Here is a 25035-nt window from a genome sequence, read left to right on the forward strand (position 1 = left end):
GCCCTGAACACTTATTAAAAGCAGCAAGGAAGGCTTTAGTCAAGACTATTGCAATAGGAGATAGAATTGAACTAGACTCTGCAAAAATAAAACACAGGATAATATTTTTAATGCTAGAATCAGCTAGAGGCAGGCAGATTCTTGAATGCTGGAGCAAGCTAATGCAAAAGTATTGGAAGATGTTGGAGGAGGAGATTTGGTCACCATTTGTGTTTGCTAATTAGCTCTTATTAAAGTTAGGCTGCTACTCTCCCAAGGAGACTGGAAGACAATGGCCCTATCTTATTCAATGATAACATGTCAAAGAAATAGCTCCTGAATCTTAAGAAAAATATTCCTGGGTTACAGAAAATTTGCCTCTCAAATGGGCAGAGAAAGAATTTACAATTGCAAGTTTGTTAAAGCAAACACTCTAAGGAAAGGATGCTCCAGGGCCTATGGTCAGGAAGAAACCTACCTGTAGTTGTCAAGACAAGGGGAATATTGAAGCCATCTTGGGAATAACTGAATCACAGTCTTTCAAAATTGAATTCTTTCTCCTCACTTTCCTACCTAGATATACTCCTCTGTACCCTATAAATTTGCCAGTCTCAACATTATCCTCTATTCCTACTATAGCAGTGTTGCCAAATCTTATACCTTTGGTATATTTTTACCCCACCCCTTCTCTCTGTTTTCCTAAAGATACGCCAATACCCAAACCCTCATCATCTCTCATATGTTCTGTTGCATTCACCTTATTTTTTAAACAAATGTATTGAGGTATATTTTATATAGACTAAAATTTACTCATTTCAAGAGTATAATTCAATGACTTAGTAATTTCACTAAGTGATACAATCATCACCACAAATCAGTTAGGATATTTTCATCCCCCTAAACATCACCTTTTAGTTGGCCTCCACTTCTGATTTGTTTCCTCTCCAATTCATCTTCCTTGTGGAAATCAGATTTACATTATCTAAGGTCCCAGACAGGAATAAAACAAAACTAGGTTCACATCACACTAGAGACCTAGTTTAACTTACTAGCCGAATGAAATTTGGGAAAGTCCTTATAAAACCTATTAAATGGAGAAAATTATCTCCATTAAAACCATTTTTATATTTAAATAAACACAATTATATCAGTAATTTTTAAATGATTTATGTTGCATTTGTGTCATCTCAACAATCTTGGGTATTTCATGTGAACAACTTTGATGCCATTTCCTCCAAAAATGTACTTACATAACTAATATATTCATCTAAAAACAGTCTATGTAATTTTCCTGATGTTCATTTGTGTGGCTGATAGTAATACCATCCATAATAAGTTGCATTTTTCTAAATGGCATTTATTGGAACCATTGAGTTAAATTCATACTATATACAGGTGTTGTAATATAAAATTTTTCTTAAAATACAGTTTATACTAGTATGCAAAAACAATGATTCAAGGATACTAGCTTGGCTCTAGTGAATAATGTGACTGTTTTTGTATCAACATTCTTTCTAACCATCTGCTAAGTACAATTCAGCTAGCAATTATCTAGCAATTAAGGCAGCATGTCGAAAAACTTAATTGCCAACTCAACCAATTTTCATAGTTATATTAATGATAATAGCTATGCAGCAAACTCAATTTAATAAAAATGCTTTGAACATAAATCTCAACAATTCTAACTTGTTTTCTGAATCATAGATAGCTTTTTGAAGTAGAGATGAGATGTGCAGAAAAAAAATTTGAATATGAGGATTGGAATGTAATATTAAATTCTTTCCTTTCATGGCTTTTTAAAGCCTTAGGCATTTTCCCTTAACAGAAATATTTACCTGTAATTTATACTTCTTTTCCTTTGATAGTCATTGTTTAGCTAACTACAACATGTGCCCCTAACTAAACAGACTTCTTCATTCTTAAACTTAAAATTGGTTATTGAAGAGATTTGAAGCATTCCCTTGGTATGTCAGATTAGGCCTTCTTTTTTAAGAGATATATAAGAAAACAGCCAAGGTTATAAGATTAGGAATTTTAAGTTGGAATTCCAGCTCTTGCACTTCTTACTGTGTGACCATGAGCACTTATTTGTTCCTCAGTTTCCCCATGCGTAAAATGATAAATAAGCCTACATTGCAGTATGTTTCAAGGACTAAAGTTAATGAATCTTACATGGCCAGCACTTCATAAGCACTCACTAACTTGTAGCCATTATAAACCTTTTTGTTGTAATCCATAATGTAGGTGTCTTAGAGGTGTCTTTTAGACATAAGCTGCTGGCTTTTTGGCTTCTAATCAACTCTTTAAAAAAAAATCTGATACTCATTTCTCTGTTCACAAAATAAATGCTATGGTTATCCATCACTCTGACTTAAAGAAACCAACAGACTCCAAAATATGTTAGTGTTCGAAGGCAGCGCTCCTCCAATAAGCACTGGAAGACGTCACATTTCATTGTTCTCTTGAAGACTTGTCAATATAAACACAAACAATTTTCTTCTCAGAAAATTTCACACCTCACATTTTAGTTTGACTTTGTGGTATGGGATTGTTATGTAGAATGTGGCAAGGAGGTTTTGCAGTTTGTTTGTTTGTTTGTTTTAATCTTGGATTTATATTTTTGTTACCACTGTATGTAAAATTCAGCAGCCACTTTAACTAAAAAGAATTTGACACATTTGACATTTATTTTCATTAGTTGATTCCACAATTCATTAATATATTCAGCAAACACTTAATTTGTGATTAAGGGTCTGAGTTAGCCACCAGGTAAACAAAGATGAATAATAAAAATGTTTCTGCCCCAAAGAAGCTTTAGTGGCAGAGAGAGAAATGCACATACACACAAACACACAAACACACTCACACACTCACATTGACAATAAAGAGTGATGACTAGAAAAATAACTATGGAAATAAAGAGAATTGTATAAAGTTAAGAATAAACAACATTACTCATCTCTAAGAAAAGTAAAATTAGATAATTATTTATAAAAAAAAAGAACAAGTTGCTTTATCTCCATTTCAGCAACATAATTACTGAATCAAAACTGCCTATTAAACTGTGAACCAACAGTTTAATAAAGAAGATGTGCTTTCATGTGTGATTTTATTCATGGAACCTATCATTGTTTAGTGATTATAATATTTCCCATTGAGATGACAAAAGCTATGTTCACTACCTATTACTAACGCACAGGCTGATTGTATTTGTTAAACTCCTATGAATCAATTCCCATTATAATTAAAGCTTTTTTTTTTTGCTCAACTCAGATAATGACTTCCAAGCATTTAGCTTTCAAGTTAATGATTGGATGATGAGAATAATATATAAGATTTTTTGCAATGAACTGTATTAATATACCCCTGCCTTTGAAATACATCAGAATCACATGTATGTTGTATATTAATACAAAAAATAGAGTAACTGTGTCTATGTACTATGTACTGTATTAGTTTGTTCTCATGCTGTTAATAAAGACATACCCAAGACTGGCTAACTTAAAAACGAGGTTTAATGAACTCACAGTTCCATGTGTCTGGGGAGGCCTCACAATCACAGCAGAAAATGAAAGGCACATCTTGCATGGCAGCAGGCAAGAGAGAGTGAGAGTCAGGAGAAACGGGAAACCCCTTATAAAACCATCAAATCTTGTGAGACTTATTTACTAGGAGGAAACCACCCCTATCATTCAATTATCTCCCACAGGGTCCCTCCCACAACACATGGGAATTATGGGAGCTACAATTCAAGATGAGATTTGGGTGGGAACACAGCCAAACTGTATCAGTACTAGACTATGCCTGTCTAAACACAGAACTAAAAAGGCCATTTTGAAAACAAAATTCAAAATAATCTTTGTAGTGCCCGATTCTTAATGATCAGTAGGGGTGAATAAGTTTGACATGGGAAATGTGTCTATAGCAATCAAGAAATAAATATAGATTCAACTCAAGAACTGTTTTGAACCTGTTATAACACGTTTGTGTGGTCTTTGCAGTCTAAAAAACACATTCACATCTTTTTCTTCATTAGAGCACACAGCAATTCTCTGAAATAGATGTTATTTTCATGCTTACCTTTTAGAGAAGAAAACCACAATTAATAGGACTAGTAATTAGCAGAAGTATGGATCTCAAACTCTATATCCTTCCTGATACCTTACCTCTTCATGTGCAAGGCATTTAGTGAGGGCTACAGAGCACAACAAAATGTTTTGATAACTGACTTGTATTGTGCTTTTCAGTTTACAAAAGATGAACCTCTATATCATCCCCTTTTAGTGTGACAACGATCTTCTGAGGCAATAGCTCAAATTTCCAGGAAGCTTAAACACTAATGAAAAAATAAGAAAATAGAACTAACTAACTATAAGACAGCATTTAGGCCGGGCGCGGTGGCTCAAGCCTGTAATCCCAGCACTTTGGGAGGCCGAGACGGGCGGATCACGAGGTCAGCAGATCGAGACCATCCTGGCTAACACAGTGAAACCCCGTCTCTACTAAAAAATACAAAAAACTAGCCGGGCGAGGTGGCGGGCGCCTGTAGTCCCAGCTACTCGGGAGGCTGAGGCAGGAGAATGGCGTAGACCCGGGAGGCGGAGCTTGCAGTGAGCTGAGATCCGGCCACTGCACTCCAGCCTGGGCGACAGAGCGAGACTCCGTCTCCAAAAAAAAAAAAAAAAAAAAAAAAAAAAAAAAAAAAAAAAAAAAAAAAAAAAAAAAAAAAAAAAAAAAAAAAAAGACAGCATTTGATCAGGGCCTTGGTTGATCAAAGAGGGAAAGATTACATTCAGCTGGGAAGATCAGGAAAGTCAGCTTTCCTGATACAAGCTGAAACAAATCGATATATGAAGCCAGATGAGGACTATGCATCTTTAAAGTCGGGTCCTACAGGGGTCCTTTGAAAATCTGCTATGCTTCCTTGGCCAGAGATCTTCTAGAGAAAAAATTATATATTTTTATATATATATATATATATATATATGTGTGTGTGTGTGTGTGTGTGTGTGTGTGTGTGTGTGTGTGTGTGTGATATAATTATAGATATTATATATAAATATTATATATATATATATCACACACACGTATATGTTACTTTCAAAATCAAAACATAAGCGTTCTCAAAAACCAAATGTTTCTGGAATCATGAGGGAAGAAATGGATATGCTAGGCCAGTTGAATTCCTCATATTTGTCAGTCTTAAGCAAAAGTCCATTTATGTTTTGTAACAAAAAGATAAACACAATAATCTAACATTGAGAACGTTTGGTTTGATAAACACAATAACCTAACATTGAGAACATTTGGTTTTAAAAAAATTATAAGATTCAAAGCATTTTTCACTGCATAGAATTATAAGAATCCCAAATTTCTATTTCTCCCTCTTTCTTGAGGTACCAGCACCAGGTCTTGAAAGCTAGGGCATTTCAAACAAGTGGAATGGTGACATACAGTGGCAAGAGGTGAGGGGTTTAGATGATATGTACAAAAACCTTTTTTAGGAGGAAGAGTGGGGGCCAAAACCAGAGTAGCCACCTCCATCGTGCAGTCAAAGGATCAGTGATAGGAGAGGCAACAGAATAGAACAAGAGATGTGATTATTGGTAGAGGACTCAAAACTGTCCAGTGCTCTAGCTAGTCGACCTATCACATCGTTTTCTCAGTGGAGCCTACTCATAGATGTGTATGTGGGTTGACCTAGGTTGCAGATCTAGAATTGTAGAGCACAATGAATGATATCTGGAAGGAAAATGAGAATAAAACCTAGAAATATTCAGTAAGAGTAAAATTGAGAGTGTTTTTGGTCTTTCTTGCCTTATTTACCTTCCTTTTAATTCAGACAACTGAGTCTTCTCTAGATTAAACAGATTTTTTTTCTTTAACTCACTTTTACCTTCTTAAATTGGATAATTTTCTGTATTTAGAAAAAATCTTGGTTATATTTTACAATAATCACTTTATAGTCTTCACAGGACTTTCTGTGCTAAATGTTATATAGACATTAGGAAAAATGGGAAGAATTTATATACCATACTTCCTTCCATCAGTACATCTGTATATGCATATCAAGATAAAAAGTACAGTTTTAAAAGCAGAGTTCACATCCTTACTGCACTAGTAATGTTGTTAAATGGAGAAATTTGAACCTAATAAGTTGATTTTAAAAACATCAAGACGTGTATAGCTTGTGTCTATTTATATGAAGTAAATGTCTTTCTCTTAATGAAAGGGAGCCTATGTTTTGGTCATTTATGATACCCATAGTAATTATTTGCAGCTTTGGTTTGATCCACCAGCTCCTTTCCTCCTCTGAAACAGATGCTCAGCCCCATGAGTGTTATTCTCTGATCTGAACAGGCCTCTTGATCTACGCTTACTGTTGTTATTCCTTCAACATACAGTAAGAGCATACCGTCTCCCTTTTGTGTCTAATAGAACACGGAACACATTTATGTAGTCCTTTATAATTTGCAGAACATTTCCCAAATACAAGCTCTGCTAATTCTCACAGTAAAACCCAGAGGTAGGTATAGATGAAGAAAGAATGACTTAATCTGTTTAAATGACCTGACCTGACCAAATGGCCAAAACTTAGACTCAAACTCAGTGTCTATAATTCAGTGGGTAAGTAACAAAGCTAGAGCTAGAATCCTGTCAACTAGAGCTCAGAGTAACTAAACTTTGACAACAGAGGCAAGGCAAAACATCCCTCTACTACTGTCTTATTTTCAATAAACTTTATCATTTGGAGAATTAAAATGCAAGAAGGTATAGATACACATTTATTTATAAAATTATTTTAATTGTAAACAATTTCTTGGAAAGAATACCTGCTTATTTGCTTATTTGTACATTATATTTCTATCAGTTTGTTAATTTACATATTAGTTGTTTGAAAAGTTTCATGCTGAGACAAAATGTTTATATCAGTGCTCGTTTTCCTTTAATCTCACATTATGAAAAAGACCAGAAATGAATACCTTAAAGTTATTTAGCTCTATAAACTACCTTTATTGTAATGAATTATCAAAATTTAGGCTATTTAAAAACTCAGATCAAAGGATAGATTAATAATCTGATTTTTAAAAACCCAGCAAAATTAGTGAAAACAACCAACTTTGGAATAGTCATGAACACATGGAAATAAGGTAGAGAAGGAGGAACATACGATTATCTAATTTATTAGATGCCCAACATTTCTTTATATTATCATAGGAAATGAATACCACCCACTAGAGGAAATAATTATGATACTGTCAGCACACTTTCCATTTGAGCAGGTTTCTGTGAATGGAATGCACAGATCCTGACAACTAGAAGAAATTCTACTAATGTAGAGTGTAGCTTTGTTTGTTGAGCACTTATTATTTGCAAGTCACTATACTAACACTTTGGTTCACTACACCAAACCCTGAAAGTGTAGGAAATTGTTGTCCTTATTGCATGGATGAGAAAACTAAGACACATGGAGGGTTAATCATTTTGACTTTGAACAGCATCACAAAGCTATTAGGTGATGAAGCTCAACTTTGAACCCAGGTTGTCTGACCCCAGAATTTATGTTCTTAACCATTGAAGTTAACCACATCTGTCAACAGAATTTAGACTTTAAATTTTCAGGGTATTGTTCACATAGACATGTTTTTTGAAAAAACAACATATTTGCTTTTGTACTTTTTTCCTCAGTGAGTTTTTCTTTGTCTTTTTCACTTAGGTTTGAACTTGTCAATGAATTTTCTCCATCCTGCTTCCTTGAGTGAACAATTTCTATGATGAGTCTGATTTTTGCCATTTGTTTTTGCTCTATTTTCCTCTCAGAAAGACCATCCTTTTTAGAAAGCACTATATATAAAATAAAGCAGCCAGAAAAATCAATCTGTTTATGTAAATCTTACTAATTTATGTACTACTACCATCTGGATTCCCTAATTTTTGCTAATTCTGTTAAATATGCTTACATGTAAGTGCACATAGAAAACTGTACATGATTGAAAAAAATCACTTAAAGCATAATGTTACCTTACCTTCTGTACACCTTTAATAGCATATAGTTTACCCTTTCATGCACTGTTTTTTCATGGTTTATCCAAATGGCTCATGAGCAACCCAAGGTAGTAGTCATTTGCTTTTTCCCCCCCAGAAGCTCAGAAGAAGCAATTGGAAGAGAGTCTAGTGCTGATCCAAGAGGAATGTGTGTCAGAGATTGCAGATCACTCTACAGAGGAGCCTGCTGAAGGAGGGCCAGATGCTGATGGAGAAGAGATGACAGATGGGATAGAGGAGGACTTCGATGAAGATGGGGGTCATGAGCTGGTAGGAACGAAACATTTGGTATTCACACCCTTTGGGTAACAACACTAGCATGTTAGCAACTCATTTATTCTAAAATAAGGATTAAATCATTTGGGGCTTACTTCTCTTATATGCATATATTTAAGGGAACACAAGTACAGTGCTTTGCACATAATAAGTGCTCAATACTTAATTGCTAACTTAAAATAGGAAGGTCTAAATGAAGGAGGAAAATAAATATTATATAAGTGATTAGGTATATTTAAAGTCCGAAGTGAAAGATTCTCTCCAAAATGCTCCATTGCAAAAGGAACCTTGCATTTATACGATTACAAGTGAACTATATGTGGATATAATATCCTGGTAACAAACTACAATATACTGGAAGATACCTGGGTTACTAACTGATGATAATTATTTATACTATTTTTGTGGCCAACAGTCTTGTCTACAGTGTGCTCCCTAAGATGACACTTTGGTAGATGGCGTGTTCACCATTTTTAATTCCTGTACTGCCTGATAATCAGTTATTATGAGTTGGGAATTTGGCTAAGACCTTCTTTACAAGTTGTATTTTCCTAATATTGTAATCGTTACACTGCTCATTTCCAGACGTCCTTTCCTGCATAACCACATCACGGACTTGGTAAATGTATGCTGATGAGGATGTTATTTCTCATATTTTATCAAGCATGAAATTAAATATACTATCTCAAAGGACTGAACTAATAAAAATGATATGCGGGCAAGTTTGTGTGTATATATTGCCAATTTCCAAATATCTATGGACTGATCATATTAAACTTGGCTTATCCCAGGTAAAAATCCAATTCCAGTTTGTTTTAATACTGTACCTTTTGTTACTTAACTCATTTTGTCTGGGTGGTTGTTTTATCAAGTTTCAAAGACAGCTGAATTGTATAGATTCTATATTGACTTTTAACATGCCAGCTCTGTTAAAATTCATGGCACCTTTATGATTTTTTGTTTATTTATTTAATTAACTAATTATTTTTGAGACAGAGTCTCAGTCTGTCACCCAGGCTGGAGTGCAGTAGCATGATCTTGGCTCACTGCAACCTCCGCCCCCCTGGTTCAAGCGATTCTCCTGCCTCAGCCTCCCGAGTAGCTGGGATTACAGGCACCTGCCACCACATCCAGCTAATTTTTGTAATTTTAAAAGAGATGAGTTTTCCCCATGTTGGCCAGGCTGGTCTCGAACTCCTGACCTCAAGTGATCCACCAACCTCGGCCTCCCAAAGTGCTGGGATTACATGTGTGAGCCACCGTGCTCAGCCAGCACCTTCATTTAAACTTTTCAAATATGAGCTTTTAACAACCACCCCTATTTCTACGAAAGTCTGTATCAGTTTGCAGAACTTAAGCACCTGTTCTGAGACTGATATTGATTTCAGGAATCTGTTGATTAAGGATTAGAGTGAAGAACAAACAAATGTCCCAGCTTCTCCTTAGGCAGGACTACATGATTCGGCAGGACTAATTCAACAACATGATTTCCTCAACTCATTCTAATCAGACCTCTGCTGTCAGGATTCCACTGTGACTATACTCCTTGAGCTCTCTGGAGGCCTCCATGTTGCCATTTACAATGGTTACTTCTCTGTTCTTATTTTAATTTACTTCTCAGCAGAATTTTGCATAAGCTGACCACTTCCATCTTCTGAGAAATTCTCCTAATTTACCAGTTGCTCATTCTCAGTTTCCTGTACTAGAAATTGTCCCTCCATGCTCCCACTTTAAATATTAGGGTAGCTCAGGGCTTTGTCATAGGCCATCTTCTCTTTCTACACCCTGTCCCAAGGTGTCTTCATCAAATACTAGAGTGTTAAATATTACTTATAGGCCAAGATTCCTAAATTCACATTCTATCCCTGATCTCTTCATGGGACTCTAGAGTCAAATGTTTAGCTGCCTATCACCACACAGATCTCCAATAAACAATTGAAACTTAACAAGACCAGAAACAGTCTTGATTTTTTTCCAGTCATTTTATTCTTTCCCAGGCTTCCTTATTCTGGTAAACAGCATCACCATTAACATAGTTATTAAAACCAAAGATTAAGATCATCCTTGACCACCACCTTTATCTTTAATTCTACTTCCAACTCACGCCCCCAAAGTTAGTTACAACTCCACGACAAGTACCATGACCCAAGCCACCATCCCTGCTCTTCAGATTTTCCATAATATCTAAACTGGTTTTCTTGCTTCAACTCTTGCCTCATGCAACCCAGTCTCCACAGAAGAAGGGTAAAAATCTTTATAAACTGTCAGATAATGCCATTTCCTTGCTTAAAACCCTACAATGTTTTTCATCACACATAGAATCAAAATCCCAAAGAATGTGAATGTAAGTTGTGATGAGATTAGATGAAGGATGCCAGTACAGAGAGAGAACTTGGTGAAGAGAAAGATAAAAGTTCCCCAATGCTGAAAGGAAAGGAATCCAGAACACAAGTATATATAACTGAAGACTCCTCCACTGCAAGTGACTATGGTTAGTCTGAGGATGTTGTGGCAGGAGTTTGAGGGAGTTCAAGCACAAACTAAGATAAGTCAGAGAGTGATAACCTCTGGGGAATGAGGAGAGATGGGCACTATCACGGATTTGAGGAGAATGAAAAAGATATGAAAAGGCTCCTATGGAAAACACTAAAGATTACTAATTGAGAAAACATAAAGATTGGCAGTGTTAGTAGTCAGTTAAGGTTAAAGATCAAGAATTAATATAGTATTTTGCAAACTTTAAAGTGTATCAGAACTACTTAGAGAACTTTGTAAAAACACAGATTCTTGTGTCCCATTCTGAGAGATTCTGATTTAGTATGCTGAAGGGGGCTCTAGGAATTTGTATTTGTAACACGTTCCTAAATTATACTGATGCTGCTGGTCTGGGGTCACACTTTGAGAACTACTGTTATGAAGTCATCAATCTGCCTTTCTCCATTGGCTTTTATCAGCCCTTATGGAAGCGTGAAGAAAGCAAACATGTTCAGAGTTGCATTTTTGTCAGATAAGTGCAAAAAAGCAACAATAAATAAAAGGAGTTGAGGATATTAGTTTAAAAAGAGTGGCTGACTAGATGGGTCATGGAATCTAACCAATGGGGAAGGAAGGGAACACGGTTGGGGCAGGGGGTTAAAAATGAGAAAATAAAGGCACAAAGGGAACAAAAAGCCCCTATATATACCATTAAGGACCAGAGAAGGAGGAACTAAATGAATAAAAGAAAAACAAAGTCTGTACTTAGGGACCAAGATATTTCAGAGGTGGACAGTTAGAGATGATGAGATGCTCCATGGGAGGGAGTGATAGAAGTGGGATCAGTGCCAAAGTCACAGCAGATGAAGAATTTAAGGAATAAGGGGCTCAGATGCAAGATGAGTCATCTAGATGGACATGAAGTCACTCCAAATATTGGATGAGAAAGTGAAAGAGTAAGACAGTTATCGAAAGGCTGACATGAAAGAGAGGGCATAGCCAATTTCAGTCCCAGATTTGTCATTATCAGTCCCAATTGAACGACCTAACCAAATAACTTCTCCGAGTCTCTCTTGACTTTCTTTTTTACAAAATAGTAAGGCAAAATCAGAAATTTTCAAAAACCATTGATTTTTACTCTGGATGCACATGTTTCCTAGGAGCAATATGTCTGAAAGAGCAAGGCTTGACCATACAGTCATGGCAATAAATCCAAACCATGGTATCTGGACTATGCTCTAAATATACAGAAAGTAGCTGATTGGAACTGAGCACCTGCCTGGAGGTACTCAGGTTTCCTCCCTCAACCCTGTTATTATCACTGGAAGCTTAGGGAACTAGAGATAAATCCTATCTCTAGTATATCATTTTGTTTCTAAGACTTGGAAAATAATAAATGAGGAAGGGTTTAACACTCAGTCCTTGCAATCCAGATTGAAACTAAGGAGTTTCTCCTAGTGATTGGCCAAGAGAAAATTCCTTAGTCTGGTGTTCACTGTTTTCTCCTTTCCAGGCTACTGAACCAAACCATCCTTGGCTCCCAAAAAGCGAAATAAAAACACAAATCTTTTTTTAGATAATAAAGGGCATCATAGATTTGAACAGCAAAGATACAATATAATTAGAGATTTTCTCACAAAGAAGAGCTGGTATCCACATGCCCATTTGGCTGCTCAGGCTGCTCAGAATGCCATTGCAAAAGAATGAACAGGAAATAAGAATTGGATCTAAAGTGAAGGAGATTCAACAAAATGAGCTAGTAAGGTAGCTGTAGGTGGTCGGGCCTCTTGTGAGATGGTGAGAAGCCAAAGATAAGAGCACAGACTATCCACATAATGTTTAGTTCTAAATATACACTTAGTGAAATTGATTTCCATGAAGCAATTCTTTCAACTAACATTTGGGAATCTATCTTGCATGCACCAGGTGCTACCAAAAATGCAGGAATAACTAAAGTCATTGCTTTATGTATGAAAGGAAATGTTTAAGAGTATGACTCCTTGTCTCAAGTAGCTTAGTGGCTTGTAGAGAAAGGACTGATTTCCTGGCTGGGTGTGGTGGCTCATGCCTGTAATCTTAGCACTTTCGGAGGCTGAGGTGGATGGATCACCTGAGATCAAGAGTTCAACACCAGCCTGGCCAACATGGTGAAACCTCATCTCTACTAAAAATACAAAAATTAGCCGGGCATGGTGGCAGGTACCTGTAATCCCAGCCACTCAGAAGGCTGAGGCAGGAGAATCGCTTGGACCCAAGAGACGGGGGTTGCAGTGAGTTGAGATTGTGCCATTGCACTCCAGCCTGCACACAGAGCAAAAACTCTTTTAAAATAAAACAAAAAAACAAAAAACCGAGAGAGATGACTGATTTCCTCATGCACAAAAACAGAAGAACAAAACAAAAAAAAACAAGCTTGGACTTTATAATTTATAAGAAGTCAGCCAAGACTAAAAATCTGTGATTCTATAATAATCTATACCTATATATTTCGGTAGTGCATAGAAATCAAAATTTGGATTTATCTACAGTTAAACTCTTTGTATTGATGCACTATACGTACACTATGAAACCACTACTATAGTCGTGTTTCTGAATAAATCCACTAGCAAGTATTTATTGACTGACCACTGGGGATAAAGAGGAAAATAAGAAAGATATGAACTGACTGAGGATAAAGGCCACAGACAAAAAATACAACGCAGCATGTCATGGTAAGAACCATATGAAAAACATAATTTACAGGTGGGGAACCAGACATAGCCACTACGGTCAATAAAGACTCCTGGCAGAAATGGGGTTGGAACTTTACCTTGAAGGATGACAAATTAAAGAAACGACATGTGCTAAAGTTGAATAAACAATATTCAAGTCATCCTTCATTGTCCCCAGATCATTTAATGGAAAATATATTTAAAATCCAAAATGCATTAGGTAAGTCACACGATACATAAAGGTGAATTTTAAAAAACAAAACTATTGGAAACTTCACAAATACAACATTTCAAACTCTTTTATTCTCTTTATTTGTATCCACCAAATCTGTATTCCTCTTTATAAAAAATAATATCATCCAAAATTAAAGTGGCCTTTGCCATAATGGAAATACTATAGGAAGGCTAGTGCTTAACACAGTGCTAATTCAGAAAAGCAAATGAGTTCTCCTGAGGTGTATGAGAAAAGGCTTCTGTGAACACTCTAGGACATTATAAAGCTGTCAGATGTGTTATGCAGCCTTAGGCTAATCCAGTGTTTTCCAAAGGAGAGTTTTTGGTCAACTTACACTCAACACCTTTTCCAAAGGAGAGTTTTTGGTCAACTTACACTCAACACCTAGGGTGCTTGCTGAAAATGCCAGTGTAGATTATCTCAAGAAGCAACCCTGGAATCAAGCCAAGGTTTGAAACTACAGAGCTAAACCAATTCCCAGAGGAAACTAGACAAGCAAAACATTTAAATGGATGAAGGAGAATTTGAGTTCTTTTGAATTCTACTTATAATCACTTTTCCTTTTACTGACTACACGCAATCAAATCAGGTAAATCTAGCAAGAATCCACAGTAGATTTACCTAGCTGAATTGGGTAATACTTAGACATGCAAGCTGAGTACTACGTTGTAATACATCTTTCAGGATTTAACAAAACACTCAACTAAGCAGTAAGTCACCTGGGCTTACCAGGCATTGAATTTCTATGCACACTGGGAAAGGTCTGGACCTCAAATCCAATCCTGCAGTTGAAGACAACTCAAAGCAAACATTCTGGTACACCATTGAAAAACTGTAATGCATAAAGCATTCTGGTCAATATTCTTGGTCTTTCTTTATGAGAAAGACTGAAAATGTCTCCTTCTTTTTGAGACTTTTTGTTTCTTTCCTAATGAAGTCCTTCACCTGGATGATCCCCCTTATCAACTGTGCTTCTCTTTCTTTTTCTTATCATTTTGAATGAATGCTGGCTAGAGGACAAACAAGAATTTGTGAGACATGTTCCACAAAGGTAGTACCAACTGAATTAGTTAGAATTATAAATTACAAGAAGAAAGTACTACTTAATCTGTTGGATTTGGGCATGTATTTTAACACAGTATTCAAAGACCTTTATCTTGAACTCTGTCAATCCATCATATGCTATCTTCCCTGTCCTACTGAGAATAGATAGTGAGGGCATAAAGAAAGCAGCACCATTATTTGAATGGAGTTAGGGATAGGATGAACAGCCATGGTGCGTGTGTCCTGCAATTGACCTGGCCTAGGCGACCTGCATGGGTCATGCATGCCCACTGACCAGCTATTCTCAACAGAAATGGGGTATGACTCAGCCTTTGATGTGAGGGAAAGTGTGTAATAGGCAGATATCTCTGCTTCCAGCTATCCACCTGGAATCCCACTTCTTCAAGAGCTCTGATCCCTTTGTAATAAGTGTCCCCTCTTATTTCAGACTTGCTACTCTTGGCATCTCACTTGATTTAATCATTTTTATTTCAGTTAAAGAACTCTGCCATTAAGGCAAAATCTTTCCCGGAGGTTGGATGGCTTAACTGCTAGAAACAAGAGCTCTGCCTGCAGTCTGACAGAAGCATGTTCAAAGTCCCATGACTTTGAGCAAGCCCCTTACCTGTGCCTTCACTGACTTTAGTTTTTCCACTATAAAAGAGGGTTGGCAATAATATGTGTCTGGCTCACAATTGCCATGAGGAGTAAATGAAGTAATGTCTAAAAGGCACATACTTGGCACAGAGTAAGCATTTTGTGCTACTCTTTACTTACTTAATCTGTTTGATTTTGAATTTTGTTTGATTTTTGTATTTCAGAACAGCATTCAAAGACCTTCGTCTTGAACTCTATCAATCCATCATAAGCTATCTTCCCTGTCCTACTGAGAACAGATATTTAAGGCATAAAGAAATAAAAAAATTATTTGGATGGAGTTAGGGATAAGATACACAATCATGGTGCATGTGTCTTGCAATTGACCTAGTCTAGGTGACCTTCTGCACTATGACCAAAAAAAAAAAAAAAAAAAAAGGACAGTCAGAAAGACTTTGCTAGGTTTTTTTTGTGTTGTAGAGCACTTGTATCCTGTTATATATTTTTTCCCAAAGTCAGAAAAACTTTGCCAAGTCTTTCTGTTTTTATTGTAGGGCATTTTTATCCTTTTGTATATTTTCTGGTTTGTGTGTTTGCCTGTTTCTTTGTTTTGAGACAGTCTCTCTGTCACGTAAGCTGGAGTGCAATGGTGCGATTGCACACAACCTCTACCTCCCAAGTTCAATTGATTCTCCTGCCTCAGCCTCCCTAGTAGCTGGGATTACAGGCACCCACCACCACGCCTGGCTAAGTTTTGTATTTTTAGTAGAGACAGGGTTTCACTATGTTGGCCAGGGTGGTCTCGAACTCCTGACCTCAGGTGATCCGCCCATCTCGGCCTCCCAAAGTGCTGGGATTACAGGCATGAGCCACTGCGCCAGGCCTGTATTTTCTGTTTTATTGTCCCACTTAACTTCGTGTATTTAATTTTGGTGACCCAAATGTTTCCATGTATTTCGAGACATGGGATAAATTAAGTCACAGTTATATTAATAATAAAAGTCTACTGGCCTTACCTCAGCTTCTGCATAGCTGCAATACCTTACCACTCCCTCACAATCTCTCCCCGCTGCTTCTGGGGGGTCACAGAAAGTATCTCACCTGTGCTTAGGAGCATATCTGATGATGTGCTTCTTCTGCCTGCCCACTACCTGCCCTCCCCTTTGAGGATGCAGCCTTGCATCTGCCTTTGCTGCTGCCTTTTGTAAGAACCAGTATGCCTCTCTCACACTCAGAGGTGCAGGACCCACTAGGTGCAGTCGGTGCAAGATCCCTTCAGGTCTCATTGTGCCAGAGAAGCCACATCAGGTTCCACATTAAAGTTACAAGGATAATGTCCTGTCCCCAGCTCTAAGCTGGAAGTTGTCACCAAGACCCCAAGTAACACAGCTTAAAGCCTGGACCATGAGTTCTACTACAGAACAAAGCAGCTTCATGAGCTACTGACTGAATATTTTGCAATAACTCCCTGCTTCTGGCCTTATTCTTCTGCAGATTGTTCTCCAAAGAGCTGCCAATTTGGTTGTGTTAAAGCTTTAGCCAGGCTATGTCATTGTGCTTAAAACTCTCCAATAACTGCCTACCTTGCTTGGAATAGATACTTAAGTCCTTACAATGATCTACAAAGTCTTGCATGATCTGGTCCCTGCTCTCTCTGATCTGGCTCCTAGTTCTCTCCTGTTCACCCCACATCAGCTCTGTAGCTTCCAGGCAGACACTGCTCAGCTCCTGTTTCAAGGCCTTGGCATTTGCTGCACCCCGAATGTGGGGACCAGGATAACAGAGGGCAAATTACAAAAGGCCTTGATGCTTTGCTAAATGTTTGAAGTTTGCTAAAAGTTTGAAATTTCATATAAGTAAACCTATACTTACCTGTACATAAGAGAAAATTGGAATGCAATACAACCTAGTGGTCTGATGCAAAATTTTTGGAGTCAGATAGAAATAGGGTCTCCAGATTTAGCAAATAAAATACAGGACACTCAGTTAAAGTTGCATTTCAGATAAATAGTAAGTGATTTTCTAATATAATCATGTCCCAAATATTTCATGAAATGTACCAAAAAGTGTTTTTATTTAATAAATTTGAAATTCAAATTCAGCTGGGTTTCCTGTGTTTTATCTGGCACCCCTACAAAGAAATGGAATTGAATATTGGCCTTGAACAAACTATTTAACTTCTTTCAGCCTTGATTTGAAAACAGAATAATAATACCTACCTCATGGGGCTTTTGTAACGATTAAAAAATTTAATGCATGGACTGCACTTAACAAAGTCACTGGTACAAAGTAAACAAGTAAATTGCAGCTCTTGTTATCATTATTGCTATTGTTATGATCATCTCATTTTGCCAGTGAAGCTTTCAATAAAACATTACATTTCTAGCAACATAATCTTCATATGAAACTTTGTATTTTTAAAAATGCTAGAGTATTCAAATTTGTTAAAAAGCACTTCTTATTTGATAAGAAAGACTTCAGGAAACAACTGTAATATTCTGAGAAGAATTACGATTTGATTTCAGCTTGTTACATTTTTATTTGATTTTATAGTTCTCAGCACACTCAATTCAAAACAATTTATTCTTAAATTCTATTCTTACGGCTTTTTAAATAAAGATAACACTAACAGTATCCTGTGATGATATAGGGCTTTTGTTGCAGTTTTTGCTATAGATTTGTTCTCTGGCTCATGTGATCTAGCCATGAATTTAGTAACAGATGGTAACTTGTGGTTTATGAAAACTGAGTATGTAAGAAGCTTTACATATCACATTTTCTTTAGTCACCCAGACACTTATTCATTGAAACAACCACCAAAAGAATTTTTAATTAAATAGTGGAAACTCAGTAATATGCCAGATATTGTTGGTTGCTTAAGATTCAAAAAATAAGACCTACTGGTTTCTGGTTTCACAGACCTCTCTCTGGGTAGAAGAGAAGATGTTACAACCAGAACAAATAAACAAAACAGTATGATAGGTAAAAATGTCACGTAAGTCATGCAATCGGGTATGGGAAGTAAGATGATACAGCAGACTTCACAAAGTCTGTGTAACATTCTAGTTGGTTCTTGAAGAATGAAAAAATGTATGCAAAGTAAGAAAAAGAATTAGATGGTATTCCACACAGAGAGAAGAGAGTATATACAAGGAAGAAAACCTAGCCGGGCGCGGTGGCGGGCGCCTGTAGTCCCAGCTACTCGGGAGGCTGAGGCAGGAGAATGGCGTAAACCCGGGAGGCGGAGCTTGCAGTGAGCTGAGATCCGGCCACTGCACTCCAGCCTGGGCGACAGAGCGAGACTCCGTCTCAAAAAAAAAAAAAAAAAGAATTGGGGAAGTTGTCAGTTTAGTTTGGCTAAAGCAGTGGAGCTCAGAGGATGGCCCCAGAACCAGCAGCATCATATCATGTGGAATATTTGTAGAAATGCAGATTCTCAGGCTCTAACCCAGACTCACTGCATCAGAAACTCTGGGGTGGACCCCAGTCCTCTATGTTTTAACACACATTCTAGGTGATTGTGGTGCCTCCTGAAGTTCGAGAACCCTGAAGTACAACAGTAGAGTTTTCAAAACTGAGCGCACATGACATCACTGAGGGTGTATCTTTCATAAACACCAATGACAGGGGCCACAAGCCGTAACAATTAAATCAGAGTTTCAGAAGGCGGAGCCCAGACCAAAAGTCTAAAGATGTTTTACAGTGCAGCCAAAGCTGAGAACCACTGGGATAGAGCACATGGTACATGAAGAAAGGGCAAATAGACACTTCACCAAAGAAGTAAACATATGAAAACTCACTCAAAATCATCAGTCTTCAAGAAAGCACAAATTAAAACTACAGTACTGTAACACTGCACACCCTCACTCAGACTGACCAAAATTGGCTGATATAACCAAATGCTGTCAAGGAAGTGGAGCACTAGTGTGTCATTGCAATTAAACAGACAGAGGTTGCCTGAAGGGTAAGAGTGAGGGGTAGGGATTGACTTTCCTGAAATATTATTCCATACCTGATCCTGGTGAACATCCACCTTTATTTCAATACTCAGTTTTATCTGGAAACCTTCCTGAAATTCCAAGTTACTCAGGTGCATCCTCCACAACTCCCGCAAACCTCTGTTAGGACACTTCCTTCAGTGCTGCTACCACTTTTTAAAATGTCTTTCTCTTCAACTAGACTTAAAACCATTTGAGCCAGGTTGTTCTTTTTTCATTGTGGATCACTCACGCATAGCACAGTATCTAGCATTTTTATGGGGATGGATGAGTGAGTAGATTGAGGGATGTTGGGTTACCTGATGATTTTGACACACTGTGTTATGCCTCCACGCATTTACGTATGCTGTTCCCTCTGCCCAGAATAACCCGTTCGTTCTACCTTCTATGTTTTGTCTCTCTGGCAAAAACATCTTCTCTCTTAAAGATCATCATTCTATGTCACCCATTCCATAAATCTGTCCCCCAACAAGGACACATCCATTTGGGTTTGCTTCTTTCTTTAGGCCATGCTTTGTACATAACTCCTCATACTTAACTTACTATATTGTAATTAATGATTTTCCTTCTTTCTAGATCACTGATTTGTAAACTTCTCAGGGGTTGTTTTACTTTGTGTTTTTCCTCAGTGTAGTGCTTAGCATATGTTAATGTTCATAAATATTTGTTAAAGAGAGAGGAAAATGTTCTCAGATTACCTCAAATATATGATGAGCATTTTTAAGCACATTTTTATTGTCTGTCATAATCAGATTGTGTTCTAAGTATTACTTTTGTGTGCATTCCCTCTGTGATTTTGAGGATTATTATACAAAGCATGGAAGCAAACAGTTTTCATTACAGCTTAATCACTAGGTCATTCAGGCAGCAGCCTGAGTCTTGAAGGCACTGAGGAGGAACAACAGGAGGAGGCTTAAAACCAACACATCAAAGTCAACACAGCAGTATTGACTCTCTCATGTTGGTTTTCAGTGGTTCTGAAATATTGTCTCCCACAAGTGATAGAGATGCAAATTTGAAGTAACCTGAATTTGGTTAACAAAGCTAGAATGCTGACTTATAAAACAAACCAGAAAATAAGCCTTCCTCTCACTCTTGATCTACAATTTTTAAAGCCAAAAGAAAAGTAAATTTCAGAGGACTCAAAACTAAAATACGCCCAGATAAGTAAGATAGATGCTCTGATTTCAACTGCAGCTATCAGTGCAGCTATCATACGATGTGATCATTTAAAAATAGGCTTTAGTTCTAAGGATTTTTGAGATGTTAAGAGTATTGTGGTAGATATACAATTTTCAAACAGCCTCTCATGATGTTAAAAGCCAAATAATAAATCTAGAGTATAGATCCAAACAAAATAAAATATTTTCACCATTTCTGAGTTTCTATACAGAGGGTAACACAGGAGGAAGAGAACAGATTCTGGAGTCCTTTGGAAATGAGAAGCAGCTTAAAAATAAGCTTTAAATATACAAAAATAGGAAAAAATAGTTCCTTTTCTAAAAATGCTATAATGTGTTAGAGGAAAATGGGGCAATCTAAAGTCTTAATTCTGTGAGATTTCAAAAAGCTAATTATGAAAGTAGTTAGAAAAATAAAACCATTTTGCCAACAAAAAGACCACTCCTGGCTGGGCGCGGTGGCTCATGTCTGTAATCCCAACACTTTGGAAGGCCGAGGCAGGCAGATCACCTGAGGTTGGGAGTTCGAGACCAGCCTGTCCAACATGGAGAAACCCTGTCTCTACTAAAAATACAAAAAAATAAGCCAGTCATGGTGGCACATGCCTGTAATTCCAGCTACTTGGGAGACTGAGGCAGGAGAATGGCTTGAATCCAGAAGACAGAGGTTGCGGTGAGCCAAGATTGCACCATTGTACTGCAGCCTGGGCAACAAGAGTGAAACTTTGTCTCAAAAAAAAAAAAAAAAAAAAAAAAGAAGAAGAAGAAAAAAAAACCCTCTCCCTATCAATATAGTAGGAAAACAAAATTTTTAAAATTGTATAAGCGGTAATAAATTCCAAAGCATGTAAGATAGCACCAAAGTGACCACAATGTTAGTGTCAAAGCAAAAATAACAATGGATGAAGTTAAACAGGCAAGGAAGATTTTATTTAAGACTGTTTCAACAGAAATCAAGACTGTCATAATGAGAGAGAGATTGGACTCAGCTCTGCTGAAACAGGCAGGAGAGATTTTAAGCACTGAGGTAACTAGTGGAAAAGTACTGGAGGTGGTAGGGGAAGGGTGGTCAGTGTAAATTAGGCCATCCGTGTTTGCTAATTGCTGCTTATCTAAGTTAGGTTCACACCTCCCACAGAGAAAGAGATAGAGGCTGCTTCTTACTTGATGATTACAGTTCAAAGGTATGATTCCAGGTCCTTAAGAAATATATTCCTGGGATTGTGCAACTGGTAAGAAGCTGGGGGAAGATTTATATCTCCAAGGGGCAGAGGGAAAATTTACAAATACAATTTTTCTAAAGTAAATGCTCTAAGAAAAGGGAGGTCAGGAGGCAATAGTCAGGAAAAACTCGGTCTAAAGTTTTTTCAAACCCTCTTGGTCATCAGGACGAAATCTCACACATTTTATTTGGCCAAACAGAAGAAAGGACAATTATTTCCCTGAGACAAAAAATCATATTTCATGACAGTTTTCTGAACAGCTCTTGAGAGATCTCAGAGGTAATTCCAGGGCTACATTTTTACATTTGTCAAGTAAAAAACAAATCTGGACTTAGTAATGAGAGACTTATTTGAAAGGGTTATTGCAAGGGGGCAGAGGGACTATTGCAATAGGGAGAATGCTTTGGCCATGAGATCTGCAAGCATCTCAAGTACTAGGCAAGAAGGGTTTTTCTTTTTATAAGAGGAGTAAACAAGATTAGAAAGAACCCAAGGTCTCGGAGAAGTGGGATGAAAGATTGGCATACTGAGTAAATATATCAGAGGATGTTTTACCCTGAAGCCAGCATATTTTCCAGGACGGCCCTTAAAGAGGGGATGGGTGGTGGCTCAGGCTGAGGGTGGACTGAAGTTCGGGGTCCTGGGAGGAGAGACTCTTAACCAAAGTTTGATTAATAAGCATTTTATTCTCATTGAACAATGGAGACAGAATAGTTCAGTTAGTCATGTATGAGGGCAAGAGGGGGAATTCGGAGTGTTTGCGTCTGGCCTTAGTATAGGTAAATAAACAAGTGTGAATCTTATCTAAATCAACTGGAGAAGGGTGGTTCTTTGCAGTAAGCCATTTCCCAGAACAAAGGGTTTCTTAACTTTCTCAATAAGCCTCACATAAAATTCAACATCATCATGTATCCAGATATTACTTGACTCACAGTCTTGGAGATGTGTTAGGCCATCCTCACATTGCTATAAAGAAATACCTGAGACTGGGTAACTTACAAAGAAAAGAGGTATAATTGGCTCACAGTTCTGTAGGCTGTACAGGGATCATGATGGTGGCATCGCCTCAGCTTCCGAGGAGGCCTCAGGAAGTATAATCATGGCAGAAGACGAAGTGGGATTGGGCAAGTCACATGGCCAGAGCAGGAGCGAGAGAGAGAGAGAGAGCTAGGGGCCACACACTTTTAAACAGACAGATCTCACAAGAAGTCACTCACCGTTGCAAGAACAGCGCCAAGAGGATGATGCTAAACCATTCAGGAGAAATCCTCCCCCATGATCCAATCATCTCCCACCAGATCCCACCTCCGTTACTGGGGATTACAATTCAACATAAGATTTGGACGGGGAACACATATTCAAACTATATCATATGTCTACATTGTAGACATTGGAGAATGTGCTTAATCCCTAATAAAATTTATTTTGATGTAAAAGGTAAGAGGGAGGACACAGATTCACCAGGCCTCCAAACAGATACACTAAGAAAGGGGAAAGGGGAAGTCAGTGCTTTGTCTTTTATAATGGATAAAATTGTTTCCATTTGCCCTTACAAAGTGCAGATATACATTTATCATTCAGTTATTTGGGTTATTTAGGCTTTAGGGGTTATTTGGATTTCAGGTTCAGATGGACAAGCCTTTTAATTGATATATTTTAGGCAAATCACTGAGTCTCTGAGGCTCACTTCCATATCGTTAAAAGGAAGATTTTTGGGTTATTGAAAAGATTAAATAGGATCATGTTTATGAAAATCCCTGCTATGGGATTTTGTATGGCAAACTTAATATTTTCTTCAAGGAACAAAATTTAGTGGACATGCCAATTACAGGAAGTTTTAGTAACACTGAAACAAAAAAAATTAAAATGATTTGGTGGCCAGGCTTGGTGGCTCATGCCTGTAATCCAATACTTTGGGAGTCCAAAGTGGGAGGATCACTTGGGCCTAGGAGTTCGAGACCAGCCTGGGCAACATAGCAAGACTCTTTTTTTAAATGATTTGGTTATGGTGTTTATGCATACCCTTTGTAACTTTTATTGTCTTAAAAGTCCAGAATATTTTATTAGCAATCTTGTCTCTCACATCAAGACACTCTTTTGAGGTATTCTCTGTTGAACTGGGGTACAGTGTAACACCAAATCATTTGAAATTGCTGAGAAAAGTTACAGCGATTTCAAATTTGGAGGAAGTTATTTTTATTTATATGGGAATACTAAGAATAAAGGAACTAATCAAGATAAAAGAGATGATACACAATTATCTTATTTAAGGAGAAGGGTTTGTCATTACTTAGCCGTACATAATCGGACCACAAATTCTAAATCTTTGTATTTTGATCTTTTGAATCCCATCCCATCCCCAACCCTAACCCTTGCCCTTTGATACCTTAGTCTCTTCACATTGCCCTGAACACAGAGAGACAGACTAGACCACTTACAGGCAGGTGACTGAACACACACACATATGAGGGAGTTCTATGGGGAGAAGTGGCATCTTCTGCCTGCCCAGGAGGTAACTCCCATTGTTCTATAAGGATGAGTAAGATGCTACATACTAGTATCAGTAACGTAGGATTCTTAAATAACCTTGCACATAGTTTGCACAGAATGCTTATTTTTGTGTAGGGTGGGCAAAACCTGTATTATAGTTCTATGATGCCAAGTCAAATTTATTAAATCAATAAACTCTTCTAAGATTCTGAGAGGCAAACAAGTCTTTCTCTTCTTGTAAATTATTCCCAAATTCCAAAGGGCAAAAGCTATTGGAAAAATGATCTTAGTGACATTAAGAGTTTTATGCAATAGAGTAAAAATTAGTCTAGATATGTGTTTTGCCCTTAATGCCGTTTTTTTTTTTTTTCACTCAGCCAGCAAATACTTACTAAATGATTACTGTACTCAGGCACCATTCTAAGGGCTGAGTAAAAGGAAGTGAATAAGAAAGAAAAAAACCTCTTTTGGGGAGAAAGGGTTGCAGGCAGGCTGCTTCATTCTCAAATTGAAGATTATATTCTAAAACATATCCAAGATTCACATTGTAAAATATATTATTCAACCTGAACATATTCTATAAAACTAATACAGTGGAGTATGATTGGAGTATTAAATTCATTTTTACTTCAGTGTCCATTGTTAAGCCTCATTGTTATTTAAATTCAGACTTGTCCATTAAAAGGTCTATTTGTAATTCACTGAAAAAAATAGATGATATGATAGATATTGCAAATAGAGGATTTATTAAGACATAAATATGAGCACAAGGTAAATTTT

General features: G+C 37.3%; 1 protein-coding gene across 21 annotated transcripts in view; it reads left to right on the forward strand.

Moving 5' to 3' along the window:
- The window catches only part of RALYL (RALY RNA binding protein like), a 736337-nt gene that overhangs the window by 694418 nt on the left and 16884 nt on the right, over positions 1-25035 (forward strand). For 14 of the 21 annotated variants that reach the window (XM_045399163.2, XM_045399161.2, XM_065519414.1 and 11 more), the window contains one exon: positions 8123-8295. The exons of the other annotated variants lie outside the window; for them this stretch is intronic. In XM_045399163.2, coding sequence (XP_045255098.1) covers positions 8123-8295 — 173 coding nt within the window. The remainder of the gene's footprint in view (positions 1-8122; positions 8296-25035) is intronic. 21 annotated transcript variants of the gene reach the window in all.

This window comes from Macaca fascicularis, chromosome 8, assembly GCF_037993035.2.
Source record: "Macaca fascicularis isolate 582-1 chromosome 8, T2T-MFA8v1.1".
Taxonomy (NCBI): domain Eukaryota; kingdom Metazoa; phylum Chordata; class Mammalia; order Primates; family Cercopithecidae; genus Macaca; species Macaca fascicularis.